Genomic DNA, 13,610 nt, shown 5'->3' on the forward strand with positions numbered 1-13,610 from the left:
GAAGACGTAGATGAAGATGAAATGGGAGATATGATACTGCGTGAAGAATTTGACAGAGCACTGAAGGACCTAAGTCGAAACAAGGTCCCAGGAGTAGACAACATTCCATTAGAACTAGTGATAGCCTTGCGATAGCCAGCCCTGGCAAAACTGTACCATCTGGTGAGCAAGATGTAAGAGACAGGCGAAATACCCTCAGACTTCATGAAGAATATAATACTTTACCTGCGCAACAGCAAACCGTCTGTTACCACCCCAAAACTCATCCCATCTATCTTCTCAAAGCGTTTCCTTTCCATTCCCATATGCATCCAAATCTTGCGCACAGAAACCATTACCAGGAGCCAACTCACAGCATCCTTTCACTTTCAGGCCACATGCAGCCACATCTCACTGAATTGCGATAACACTTTTTTTACTCGCATCAGAATATTTTTTATTATGTTCATTAAAAGCTGTAGAGTGGCAACTTGGCCGCTCCTAGCCGCTCCCCGCACACTGCTTCCTAATGGAGAATACAAATAACAAATTAAAAAAAAAAACAGCACAACGGAAGAAGATTAGGGTTTAACATCCCTTCGACATCGAAGTCATTAGAGATGAAACACGAGCTCGGAATGGAAATCGTTCGTGCCTTTTCAAAGGAAGCATCCAGTCATTTGCCTGAAACAATTTAGGGAAATCACAGAAAACCTAAATCAGGATGGTCGGACGCGGATTCAAACTGCCGTTCTCCCGAATGCGAGTCAAGTGTGCTAACCACGGCGCAACCTCGTTCAGTAAAACACAGTACACCTGCAGTTGGTGGGTATACTGTATAAGCAGAGGAAGACATTGAGTTGCTATATACACAAACAAATACTCAAACATGCAATACATCGTTCGCATTTTTTCTGTCCCCGGTCAACGTTTTCTAGAGGTTTCCTTTGCTTGTCAGGTCAATATCAGAACTGGATATTCCCTCCCAAATATTTCCTGGGGTCACCTCTGCCTCACCAATCAGCGTGGTAACTGCCTGAAAAGAAATGGATTCTTCATTTTTTTATATTTTTTTTACTATACTGCGATCTTCTACAAAACTAACTCTTTATTAGCTTACAAATACACGAGTATTCACAGAATCATAGCATATTTCAGTCTTATAAACTGCTTAAAAACCAGCTATTAATGTAGTATTGCCACTTGAACTGTGATTTTTTTCTGCTACCACTTGCCCAGACTGTAGTTAGCACTTGTGCGATGTTAGAACGGAGTCCCCATTAGAATTTTCGTCTTGGCTGCTGCGGTGTTGTCTTCACTTCATTTCTCAGCAAATTCTGCTGGTTTTTCTCGGTTCAGCATAGAATGTTTAAAAACATGTTCACTTTTGGTCTTTCTAATTTCTGCTACTGACTGCTCACAAGTATCAATGCCACAGCGTATGCGATGGAAAACATCAACTTACGAAACTGATCAGGCACGGGCATGTCGCGCCCACCTCAAGTACTTCATTTCTTGCAGCACGACGTCATAGATATTGCGCCCAAATTCAATGGAAGAACCACCAGCAGCAGCCAAGCACATACAAACTGCAAAGCAGCATTCTTGTTATTAAACGTTCCTTTTTTCTCTGCTTTTAGGGTTCTGTGGCTCAGTCTGTAAAAACGGAACCATTATAGGATCGTCTTGTTATCTGTTTGCTCGGCTGTTAAGAACGCTTTTTCTCAGTAATGTATAGATGTATAAATTTCAAATTTATGTCACGTATTAAGGTCTATGGCTCCTTGGCTGTGTAATCATTTCAAACTTCTAAGTCAATTCAGTCAAAAGATAAGCTCATTTATGTCACATATTTTAATGGTCGAGAATACACCCATAAAACCTATAGGGTACTTCCTGTTGACATAAAAACTATGAAATTTGGCACGAAGCAAAGTTATACACTACAAATAAACGAGAAAAATATGAAAATCGTTAATTTGTAATTACATGGCAAGAAAAAATATTTTTGTCATTTTTTAAACGTCTTGTGTTTATCTGTCCGACCGCTAAGAACCTTTTTCTCTGGAACAGTTTGGTGCATCAAGTTTCACGTCACATACTATGGTCTATAGTGCCTTCGCAGCGTAAAAAGTGTGAGCTTTGAAGTAAATGTAAGCAGAAGTTACGATCGTCTGTTAAGGCATCTCTTTCCAAGGGACGGGTAGAGGTATCAAGTTGAAATTTATGTCAAATACTGAGGTCTACGGTCGCTTAGACGTGTAAAAAATTCAAGCTTCTAAATCAGTGCAACCAAAAGATGCAGACATTTATGTTACATATTTTGATACTCCCGAACTCACCCATCGAAACCTATAGACGAAATACTTATATACACAATTAAGTTGGTACGGAATCCTCACAGCGCGAAACCTACTCGCAGTTGTACGGTGTTTTTCTTGTTTTCTTTTCCTTCAATGGGTCAAATCTGGAAAATCGGCCCAGCCTTCCTGACTAGAAAATGAACCGTATAAGGGATAGTCAAATGAAAATGAGACAGATGGAAAAAAGTAAGTGAACTGTTTATTATTTGAAAAGTAATCACCATAACGGTTAATACATTTATCTCAGTGCCTTCACGAAAAATTGTTTGCGTTTGCGTGCGGAACCATGATTGTCCCAGCCGTGCACCTCTTCGTCCGAAGCAAATCGACGGCCACTAATGTCTTTCTTCAGGGTTCGAAGAACATGGATATCGCATGGGGAGAAATCAGGACTACACTACTGGCCATTAAAATTGCTACACCAAGAAGAAATGCATATGATAAACGGGTATTCATTGGACAAATATATTATACTGAAACTGACATGTGATTACATTTTCACGCAATTTGGGTGCATAGATCCTGAGAAATCAGTACCCAGAACAACCACCTCTAACCGTAATAACGGCCTTGATACGGCTGGGCATTGAGTCAAACAGAGATTGGATGGCGTGTACAGGTACAGCTGCCCATGCAACTTCAACACGTGTCACAGTTCATCAAGAGTAGTGACTGGCGTATTGTGACGAGTCAGTTGCCGGGCCACCACTGACCAGACGTTTTCGATTGGTGAGAGATCTGGAGAATATGCTGCCCAGGGCAGCAGTCGAACATTTTCTGTATCCAGAAAGGCCCGTACAGGACCTCAACATGCGGTCGTGCATTATCCTGCTGAAATGTTGGGTTTCGCAGGGATTGAATGAAGGGTAGAGCCACGGGTCGTAACACATCTAAATTGTAACGTCCACTGTTCAAAGCGCCGTCAATGGGAGCAAGAGGTGACCGAGATGTGTAGCCAATGGCACCCCATACCATAACGCCGGGTGATACGCCAGTATGGCGATGAATTTACGCGCTTCCAATGTGCGTTCACCGCGATGTCGCCAAACACGGATGCGACCATCATGATGCTGTAAACAGAACCTGGATTCATCCGAAAAAACGACGTTTTGCCATTCGTGCACCCAGGTTCGTCGTTGAGTACACCATCGCAGGCGCTCCTGTCAGTGATGCAGCGTCAAGGGTAACCACAGCCATGGTCTCCGAGCTGATAGTCCATGCTGCTGCAAACGTCGTCGAACTGTTCGTGCAGATGATTGTTGTCTTGCAAACGTCTCCATCTGTTGACTCAGGGATCGAGACGTGGCTGCACGATCCGTTTCAGCCATGCGGATAAGATGCCTGTCATCCCGACTGCTAGTGATACGAGGCCGTTGGGATCGAGCACGGCTTTCCGTATTACCTTCCTGAACCCACCGATTCCATATTCTGCTAACAGTCATTGGATCTCGACCAACGCGAGCAGCAATGTCGCGATACGATAAACCGCAATCGCGATAGGCTACAATCCGTCCTTTATCAAAGTCGGAAACGTGATGGTACGCATTTCTCCTCCTTACACGAGGCATCACAACAACGTTTCACCAGGCAACGCCGGTCAACTGCTGTTTATGTATAAGAAATCGGTTGGAAACTTTACTCATGTCAGCACGTTGTAGGTGGCGCCAACCTTGTGTGAATGCTCTGAAAAGCTAATCATTTGCATATCACAGCATCTTCTTCGTGTCGGTTAAATTTCGCGTCTGTAGCACTTCATCTTCGTGGTGTAGCAATTTTAATGACCAGTAGTGTATTTGGAAGGCCTTAAGGGCTTTCCACCGAAACGTTTGCATCGAAGTCGAAACAACAGGCACCCAGCTCTGGGAAAGTCATGATGGGCTTTGTGTTTGAGTGGATGGGCCTGTTGCTCAATGACTTGCTTAAACACGGCGTCACAATTAAACCACAGCGTCACGTGGACACTTCGCAAAAATGGAAGAGCGCCGTCAAGTGGAAACGTCCAGGAATGTTGACGGACGACATCATTCTGCAGGATAATGCACGTACCCGTCGCCAACGTCTGCGAAGCCCTTACACATCCTCCCTACAGCCCTGATCTCTCCGCATGCTATGTTCATATATTTTGGAGCCCTGAAGAAAAACATTGGCGGCTGTCGATTTGCTTCTGACGAGCAGGTGCACGCTTGGGTTAACCATGGTTCCATAGGCACCCGGAAACATTTATTCCATGAAGGCATTCACCGTTTTTTTCTAAAAGAACAGTTATGCTGATTACTTTTGAAATAATGTACACTTTTACTCACTATATGATAATGCAGGCTTTCTCGACGAATTTCGATGATGAAGTCTAGCCGGATCAAGGCGCCGTTCTGCGCCAACGTATCGACAAGTTTCCTACACGAAACGTTGCTGCAGAACGACGTCTTGACTCAGCTGGTAATACGAGAAGGCTACGTCAGTTTACTTACTTCCACCTCTCTCGTGTTCATTTGCCTGCCCCTTATATTACAGAGGAAAGGAAGGACACGGTGAAATGTGGGACGGCGTGGTGTTACAGAGACGCGCGGCCTGAAGGACCCGGGGCAGGTGGAGAACCTGCAGGACCAGGCGCAGGTGATGCTGGGCCAGCACACGCGCGGACAGCACCCCGGGCACCCGCCGCGCTTCGGCCGCCTGCTGCTGATGCTGCCTCTGCTGCGATCCGTCTCCACGGCGCGCATCGAGCAGATCTTCTTCCAGCGCACCATCGGCAACACGCCCATGGAGAAGGTGCTCTGCGACATGTACAAGAACTAGGCCGCCGCCGCCGTCTACCCCAACAGTGCTTTCTTCTGTCGCGCGGTGAGACGGAGTCACATGTAGTCGCGAATCATCCGTTTCTTCGGAGCGAGAACTTGACAGCATTTTCCTCGAAGACATCACATTTACATTGACTATACCCCTCTCCAGGAGCATCTCACGTCTCACAAACACATTTCTCTTCATAGTACCTCGAATCAGGAACGAAATCTTGGATACATTGACCAGCACAGGTTCTCATCCCCTACAGTCCTATTTAAATCAGTTGGCATTTGACAACGAAGGCGCTGGACTATACTCACTGTGTTGCCCAAAGCGTTGTGCCTGTTATTTCTCAAGTTCGAAGCTTCTCCCTGCGTGAAACTTAGCATATTTCAAATTAAAAAAAAAAATATATAAATATACGTCCGGCCCTAATCAAAATTAAGAACAAATTTTTGACGTATTTGCAAACACTATACACATCATACGTGAATTTTCTTGCGATTTCTGTGCGAGACGGAGACTTTAAACTTCACATTTATTACGAGTTACATATTGAACAAATTGCAGAAATTACCGTTCTCCGAATCTTATACAACGAGTAACTAAACTCGCTTTGTAGACTTTGAGCACACTTTCCTTACAACAAAACAAAAAAACATAATCTAGTAAACGTGGCTTCTAAAATGCATACCTAAGCTATCGGCATTTGTTGATCTTCGATACTATAAAGCACGTCTCTTCTGCTGCAAGTACTTTGATTTACGTATTTTGGGAGGAGCTAGTACGGACCAAATGTCCAGTAACCATGGGTTCTACATCGCACACTTAAAGAGCTGTGAGCATTTTTTCAATAGAAGAGATGTGTTCCACAATAGCGAAGACGAGTAAGTGCTCATACCTCTTAAAGCACGTATTTTACAGCTCATGTTTATGGATATTTTTTGTTGTTTTGATCCATACTGACTCATTCTAAAATATGGAAAGCAAAGAGCTTCCTGTTGGAGAGACGTGTTTCACAGTATCGAAGACGAACAAGTGCTCGTATCTCTTAAGATATGCATTTTAGAACCAATGTTTAGTGGACATTTATTTCTTGTTTTGGTAGAAGAAACGTGTTTACAAAGGCTGTAATGTGAATTTCATTACACCTTGTACATATATAAAATACAGAGCGATACGAAATTTTGATAAGATCCGACGGTAAGAGAGATATTTTAGAAATCAATGAACAAAAATCTTGTTCCAGTCCAAGTAGTAGTTTTCGAGAAATGAAGTTTAAAAGAAATATGTTTTGAAACTAGTATTTCTCAAATGTTTCATGCGAGTAGGTGACGCCTTACTACTCGTGAATTTTCGTGAGCGTGTACACCAGATAGGGCTTCCTCTCCTTTGGTATACAGGACACATGATAATGGACTAAAGCCTGAAACTGGCTGTAATGAAGTAGTTCTTTTAGCAGCTCTTGGTGGTGAACTACGGCGTTTCCTACAGTTTAAAATAGTTTCCCGGGCGGAAAAGTTTCATCCATTTCATAAAAAATTACCATGACTCTTTACCTAATAAGAATTAACATCAGATGTTTGCCACCCTTTCAGAGTTTCCGCTTGATCTTTGTACGAGATAGAGACCTGAAGGCTAATTTAAATCGTGGGAACTGTGTGTTCCCTGCCAGTAGACAGTAATTGACGCAACAACATAGCAACTACGGTCCTTAAATGTCAGATGCCAATTAATTTAAATTATACTATAAGATAACTCTAAAACATAGCAATAAAGCACTCGTACCACGTGAACTACAGACAAATCTTGCGCAATTCTTCTTTTCCTCCGCGAAGAAATATCTCAGAGTCCAAGCTGAAATTTTTGACGTACCCAAAGACAGCTTCCCAACATCACCATCGTTGATTTTAGTGGTTGAGACAAAGAAAATAAGAAGCCCCTTTGCTCTCCTACTACTGACTGGAGGTGTCTCAAACTACTTATTTCCTTGATATTTACGCTACCCATTCACTTCACCTATTATATTGTGTCTCTTTTTCTGCATTTCAATTTGTGGGAAACGTAGCACAAAAATAAATGTAAAATTCAGTTTTTCAACACGAATAGCCACAAGCGTACGAGATCTTTCCTATTTTGAGTATCCATTTGATAAATAATGTACAATAACATATATTCACTGTCGCCATTAATTCCTGGTGAGGTGATTGCGACAGGTATTCTTCGCCTACTTCTTAATCCAACACTTCATGTCATTGTTTGATAAAAAATAAGCAAATATATTTAAACATCGGTGATTATCGTTACGTTCAAAATAAGCGGTCATTGTACACTCGCACAGCCAATTAGTGATGATTTTCTTCTGGACTGCAACGCATTTCAGAGAAAAATCTCGCTCTCTGTATGTTAAAACATGAACGTAAAAGATTCTCTGTTGGTCAGAATTATTCTCACAAGCTTTCAGAACAACTGAGAGTTGCAGCAGCATGAATAACTAGCGCTTTTACTTATTTCTTTTATTGTTCATGATAATTTTTAAGAATTCAGTGGCTGACAACAAAATTACAGACAGTAATTTCCCATACTTGTTCAAGAAACTTTGTTCCTAATTTCGCGTTACACCCATATGTTGGTCTGGAGCATATGGCTTACCAAGAAGATCTGCGCAAAGATGCAAACTTGATTTCCACAAACTTTGTCATACTGCAGGTGATGGCCAACGCTAGCATACTTCAATAAAAACTGCTGAGTTTCAAGGGCTGTTGTTACTAATGCAGAGTCCTCAGCGGCTGAAGTCGATTACTGCAAAACCATGACGGGCTCAAACACATGGTTTCGGTCGTGGTGATCCTACATCCTGTACCGAGAATTCTTTCTTTTCACCTCCCATGGCATCTGATTATTATGAAGTTCTAAATATGCGCACGCCTCACTGTTGTTCCTAGTACAAAACTGAAAACATTGTCCCCATACCAATTGTTTCTATTACAGAAAAGAGGTCGTGAGTTATTCTCTATATCACAAAGTGAAAATCTCATAAATTATTCATGGTTCTTATGCAGTTAACGTATGTTACCAAGCAAAATATTTTGTATTATGTGTAGTTAACTACATTTTCTGGTTCATCATTTTCTGATTTTCGATTAATAATTAACGAACTGGACTCTGGTTTTACTCCTTGTTTGGGCTGTCAGTGGCGTAGAATATAAACAGTGCACGAAGGCCCCGTACAGAAGGCAGGAACGCTTTGGTGAAGTGCTTGATTTTGATCTTCCGCGAGTGTCAAGTGCTTGTGCAAGGGACAGAGAGTCCCGTGAACCTTCCAGTGGCGCTAGTGTAGCATAGGAAGCCGACTTTATCAGCATCTTTGATGTACAACAATTTTTGGATACAAGCGAGCATTTCTCTTTATGTAATATAGATCTTTTGCATTCGACGCACATATTTAAAAATGTTTCCAGGAGTTTTAGTACTGTAATTCACAATATCGTACGACATTTTTCATTACACAGATTTTCTGTAATTCTTTTAGGAATACTCTGACATGAGCAATGTGTTTAGCTGCACTGCATGCAAATTTCAGACGACTGTATCATCTGTAAATAACATTTATGTCGATTTTTGTCACTGTGAATCACTGTACCTCAAAAATAGAATCTCCGGCTTAAATTTCTGTATGTGCTATCTTTTGTATTTAAATTTTAATAAAGTGTTATATTTATCACGTTTCAGTTATGTCATTAACCTTACCTTCCTATGCAACTGAATATTACCCTTGGACATGGTACGATTCTTGCATTTCCAACTTAACTTCAATACGACTCAAGAATTATTATACACGGGATACATAAGACACTTGCATACGTTATGTGCGTTCCCGTGTTTTGTTTTATTTCAAATGAGTCCTGGCAATGGCCAAAATAACCAGGTACAAAATCCAGAAACGTAAGGCAAAACTATATTGCGGTTTCTGTTCACAAAGGAACTGAAATTTTTAGCATTTGTACACTTTGTTTTCGTGAATACAAAAACATTGATCACTCTGTCATTCAAAGTTATAACTTACCAAAAGCTACGAAACTAAGAAACCAACCGGGTGAGCAGTAAAAACTTTAAGTATCATAAAAGATTTACAGGTATGATAGTTAAAGAACTTCGAACTAAGCGGAGTGAGCCATAATCAACCATTTTTAGGGTTTTCGCCCCTTGCACACCCTACAATAAGAAAACTGCAAGATATTCAACTTTACGGTAATCGCACTTTGCAAAGGGTATTCACTTTAACACTTAGTCTCATTTTGTTGTTTGCCACAACCTGTTAATAGTGACGATTTTCTTCCGACTAAGGCCAGAATTAAGAGAACATGGGAGATGAGATGTGCTGTTGGTTTGCCCAGTAGAAAGTACCTTTCAAGACAACGTCCGGACTACATTACGATGACCATCCTTCTTTTACCTTAACTACAAGCCCTTGATAGTGATCAGAGAACGGAAAGGAATATTGTAATGCTTGGGAGTTGTTTGTTTTACGCAAGCTTGTAAGTGCGTTGGTTGTCCGATATCCACTGGAAGCAGATCGATTTGTGGAGACATTCGGATCTCGTAAAATGTCTTACGATGTCCTGCGCTAGAGGGCCCGCAGCTTATCCCGAAGTTGTTATACGAGGGAGAACAGAGCAAGCATGGGATCGATACTTATCACTATTCTGTTGACTTTTAACTCTGTTCTTCCTTCAAAATCTTCATACGGGAAGATCACATATGAGAAGCTCTCAGAATCCGGCCTCTAATTCACCTTAGTAAGAACTGCAGAATCATTAAATTAACCCAATCGTTATATAAACTTCCAGAACTTTTTTTAATAGCAGTCGTCATCTTGCCTCTACGTAATTGAAATCGTCGCTGCGTTTCCTACGAAGCGAAAATTATTTTTAAATAGCAATAAGAAACGTCAACGTAATTTCATTACAAAACAATAACGTACCCAGAAATTAGTACCAACAGCGCTTCCTGTGTCATCTCCAATTAATGAAAATAAACATCTTATCAAAACATAGCCAACTGTTACACACATAACCGAAAATATCAGTATACGCCCGTATCAGCAATAGCAGGCGCGCTACATATTTCAACAACATCTATAACTTAATAGATCTTACTCCAAAAATTATCCCATAAAAAGGCATTAATGAAATACTCAGAATCTATGATCAAATAAAATTTTTTAGAATGATCCAAATGCACACATAGTCAACGGAACGATAAATAAGACATCAAGAAAAATATTGAAATATGGCGATATGCACGGGCATGGATGGAGCAGCATGCGTGTTACAATGCCCTCTCAGTTCTCGCAAGAACAGTTAACTGCGTGGCTGTTTCATTTCTCTGGTATTGGAGCTCAACGGCGCTACATCGTGAACGTTTGCAATTTGGTGTTTCTGTTACTGAGACAGACAAAAATTGAGAGTATTAAGAAGTTAATTATCACTTCTCGGAGATAGAATGAAAAGGTTTATATATTTCCGCTGTCAGTACGACTTAAGTGTCTTCATAGAGCTACGATCGCATGTTCGAATCCTGCCTCGGGCATGGATGTGTGTGATGTCCTTAGGTTAGTTAGGTTTAAGTAGTTCTAAGTTCTAGGGGACTGATAACCTCAGAAGTTAAGTCCCATAGTGCTCAGAGCCATTTGAACCATCTATCGCCAGACATCAGCAAAAACACCCAGTGAGTGCGTTAGCGTCTATAGACTAAATGACTGGGGTTAGGAGTGGACACTTATTCTATGACAGAGCACAATGATGTTTAGCTGTACACAAACTGCTTTTAATTCAGGATTATTGTCGCAGAAGTCCACGAACTTACATAGGTTGTAACATGGGAAGGTTGGGATAGTTGTCAAGATAGCACTTAAACGCCTGTTTAATTGAAATAATACTGAACACAACAATATCAAATTTTAACCAGAAGGTCCTCTACAAAATTATTTTTACTACTACATCGTGAAGTTGGCCAATATTACGACAAATCCTCCGATTCCTGTTCTAAGTTAGGTACTATTTAGGATGACAATCAAGTCTATGGAGGATGGTTAGTTTTTGTGACAAGCTGAGCAAAAGATTACTCAAGGTTGCTCGAGTTCACAGTGGACGCAAGCTGGTGAACCAACAAGTTTACACCTCTGATGACGGTATTTACCTTAGATACGATGAGCTGTCAGCTGTATGGCTGCTCTCGTCCTCTGAAAGTCTTAAAAAAGCTAATCAAAATCTTCACTGATTTTATCAGCAGAAACTGTCCTATGTTTCTCGTTAGGGGAGAAAACATGCTCTCATCCCTAGCCTTGAAATATGGCGATATGCACGGGCAGGGATGGAGCAGCATGCGTGTAACAATGCCCTCTCAGTTCTCGCAAGAACAGTTAACTGCGTGGCTGTTTCATTTCTCTGCTATTGGAGCTCAACGGCGCTACAGCTAATATCTAGCGGAAAGTCAGCCGAAGTGAACGTAGTGTCCACACAAAATTCCTCCTTTGCATCGTACAGAGCTGTTGTTCTGCACTTCACGCTGGTTCAGAGGAGAGTCCTCGAAATTTTCGGTCTCGTGTCTCTCATAGCAAAACTGTCCCCCACCTGGGTCCTTTCGTACTCCACGTCACGGCTTTTTCCAACCAATAGGAGCATTCCATTCATCTTGTGGGAACTATCTCTGCCAATCGCAAAGGGCCTACCATCAAACTGCGTCGAAATATCGGCACTTTACTCCTCCTGGTTCATTTCAGCCAATCGGACATTTTGTGCCCACTCCACACTCCTAAATGTTACATGTGTACACCACGAGCGTATCACGCGCCTTTCACATGATCAACTGTGTCACTGGTCTATTTGTGTCCATCTGGAAATTCCCCAATTCAGTTTTTTAAAGATTCTTTCTGCAGCACGCAGCGCTGGCCCACTACCTGTTCTCCTCCATGCATCGCCCCGTGCGTTCATCGTGCGTCCCCATTGGTCGCCTTAAAAGCGTTTCGTTGTACTCGGTCCGTGATGGCGCAACTCACGTCTTCCCCCACACTAAATCGTTTCCTCCAGCAGCTCTTTTCACCTCTTGCTCGTCGACATGCAGGATTTAGGTTTGGTGTGTTAATATCGTCGACTGAGTGTCGTCCCTTTGCATTGCACAGAGTACATTTTAATAGGCAAATCTGCTTCTTTTCGTCGAAGTATGTCAGGTGACATATTCATCTTCACGTTATGATGTATAAAATCTCTCATGTAAGGTGCGAAATTGACATTCATTTAATCTGCCACCTTACAACAGTTTCAGTGTAGCTATCTGTGATTGATGTGTTTGAAGTGTACCCTCGATTTTGTGTTGTTGTCGTAGATGATGATAGTTACAAAGAAGAGACATATTATTGTCTTTATGTCGCGTTTTAATAGCCATTTCAGATGACTCATTTGGAACACAAAAATACATGTGCAATTCATGTAATATAAAACTTTGTCAAGTAAGATACCAATAAAACAGCAACGCTCTTGGATTTGGTAGCTTCCAGCACCATTTGGTCTTACTTGATTACTGTTATTTTGAAGGAAATTAAGCATGAAATACAAGTTCCAAATTACCAAGCGAATAACAATCGAAAATTAATTGACAGTTATTTACGAATCTTGCTAAAACCTACAGTTTGTAAATAATAATGAAACGTAGGTAATTCTCGGCCATTGAAATTATATCAATTAGTTTTCACTCTGTCCATTCACCGGATAATGACTAAAAATTCATGCTTATAAATACATCTAAGTTTTTATTTTCGTCTACAGGAAGAAAGGTTATGGTTAAGCGTCCCAGGTTGACCTGGGATAAGACAGGAAAAGAAATCGGCGGTATCCTATTCAAATGAGTCGTCCAGGCATTTGCTTTAAGTGTTTTAGGGAAATCATGGAAAACCGAAGTCTGTATCAATGACCATCCGAATACGATCCCGTTGTCGAACCACTATGACACCTCACTTAAATCGTCTGCAGAAGGTTTTGTGTGAAGAACTCCGAGGATGGCCGTAACAGTTGCTATCCGGACTTACGCAGAAGACTCTTAAGCGTGTTGGTCATCGCCAGTACCAGCTCCACTAACTCATTCAGACTCTGTGTAACAAATACATTGCAGTATGGCTTCCAAACTAGTTCACCGTTTACTCTTGACACTTCTATCCGGTCATTTGACAATAAGCGCTGACGTGGTGGTGTTCGATATCGATTCAAACACTCATAAACATGAGAGCTGCAGTGTTGGATGGAGAGTGACAGGGAGAGTGAGAGTGAGAGTGAGAGAGAGAGAGAGAGAGAGAGAGAGAGAGAGAGAGAGAGAGAGAGAGACCTCTTGTCGCCACACTAAATGGAGCAGTTCGGTGTGTCACATGACTGAGATGTCGTCAGGCCTTGAGTTGCCACTCGGCGTAACTGTCGAGTAATTGGCCGCAGTCAG

The 13,610-nt window shown here is 41.6% G+C and overlaps 1 protein-coding gene across 1 annotated transcript in view; it reads left to right on the top strand.

Moving 5' to 3' along the window:
• LOC126188570 (photoreceptor-specific nuclear receptor-like) overlaps nucleotides 1-8,827 on the top strand; it is a 252,210-nt gene extending 243,383 nt beyond the window's left edge. Inside the window, exon 10 of the mRNA XM_049930172.1 lies at nucleotides 4,900-8,827. Within this exon, the coding sequence (XP_049786129.1) occupies nucleotides 4,900-5,138 (239 nt within the window). The 3' untranslated portion in view covers nucleotides 5,139-8,827. The remainder of the gene's footprint in view (nucleotides 1-4,899) is intronic.
• The last annotated feature ends 4,783 nt before the right edge of the window (nucleotides 8,828-13,610 follow it).

Source organism: Schistocerca cancellata, chromosome 5 (assembly GCF_023864275.1).
Source record: "Schistocerca cancellata isolate TAMUIC-IGC-003103 chromosome 5, iqSchCanc2.1, whole genome shotgun sequence".
In the NCBI taxonomy this organism is placed as follows: Eukaryota; Metazoa; Arthropoda; class Insecta; order Orthoptera; family Acrididae; genus Schistocerca; species Schistocerca cancellata.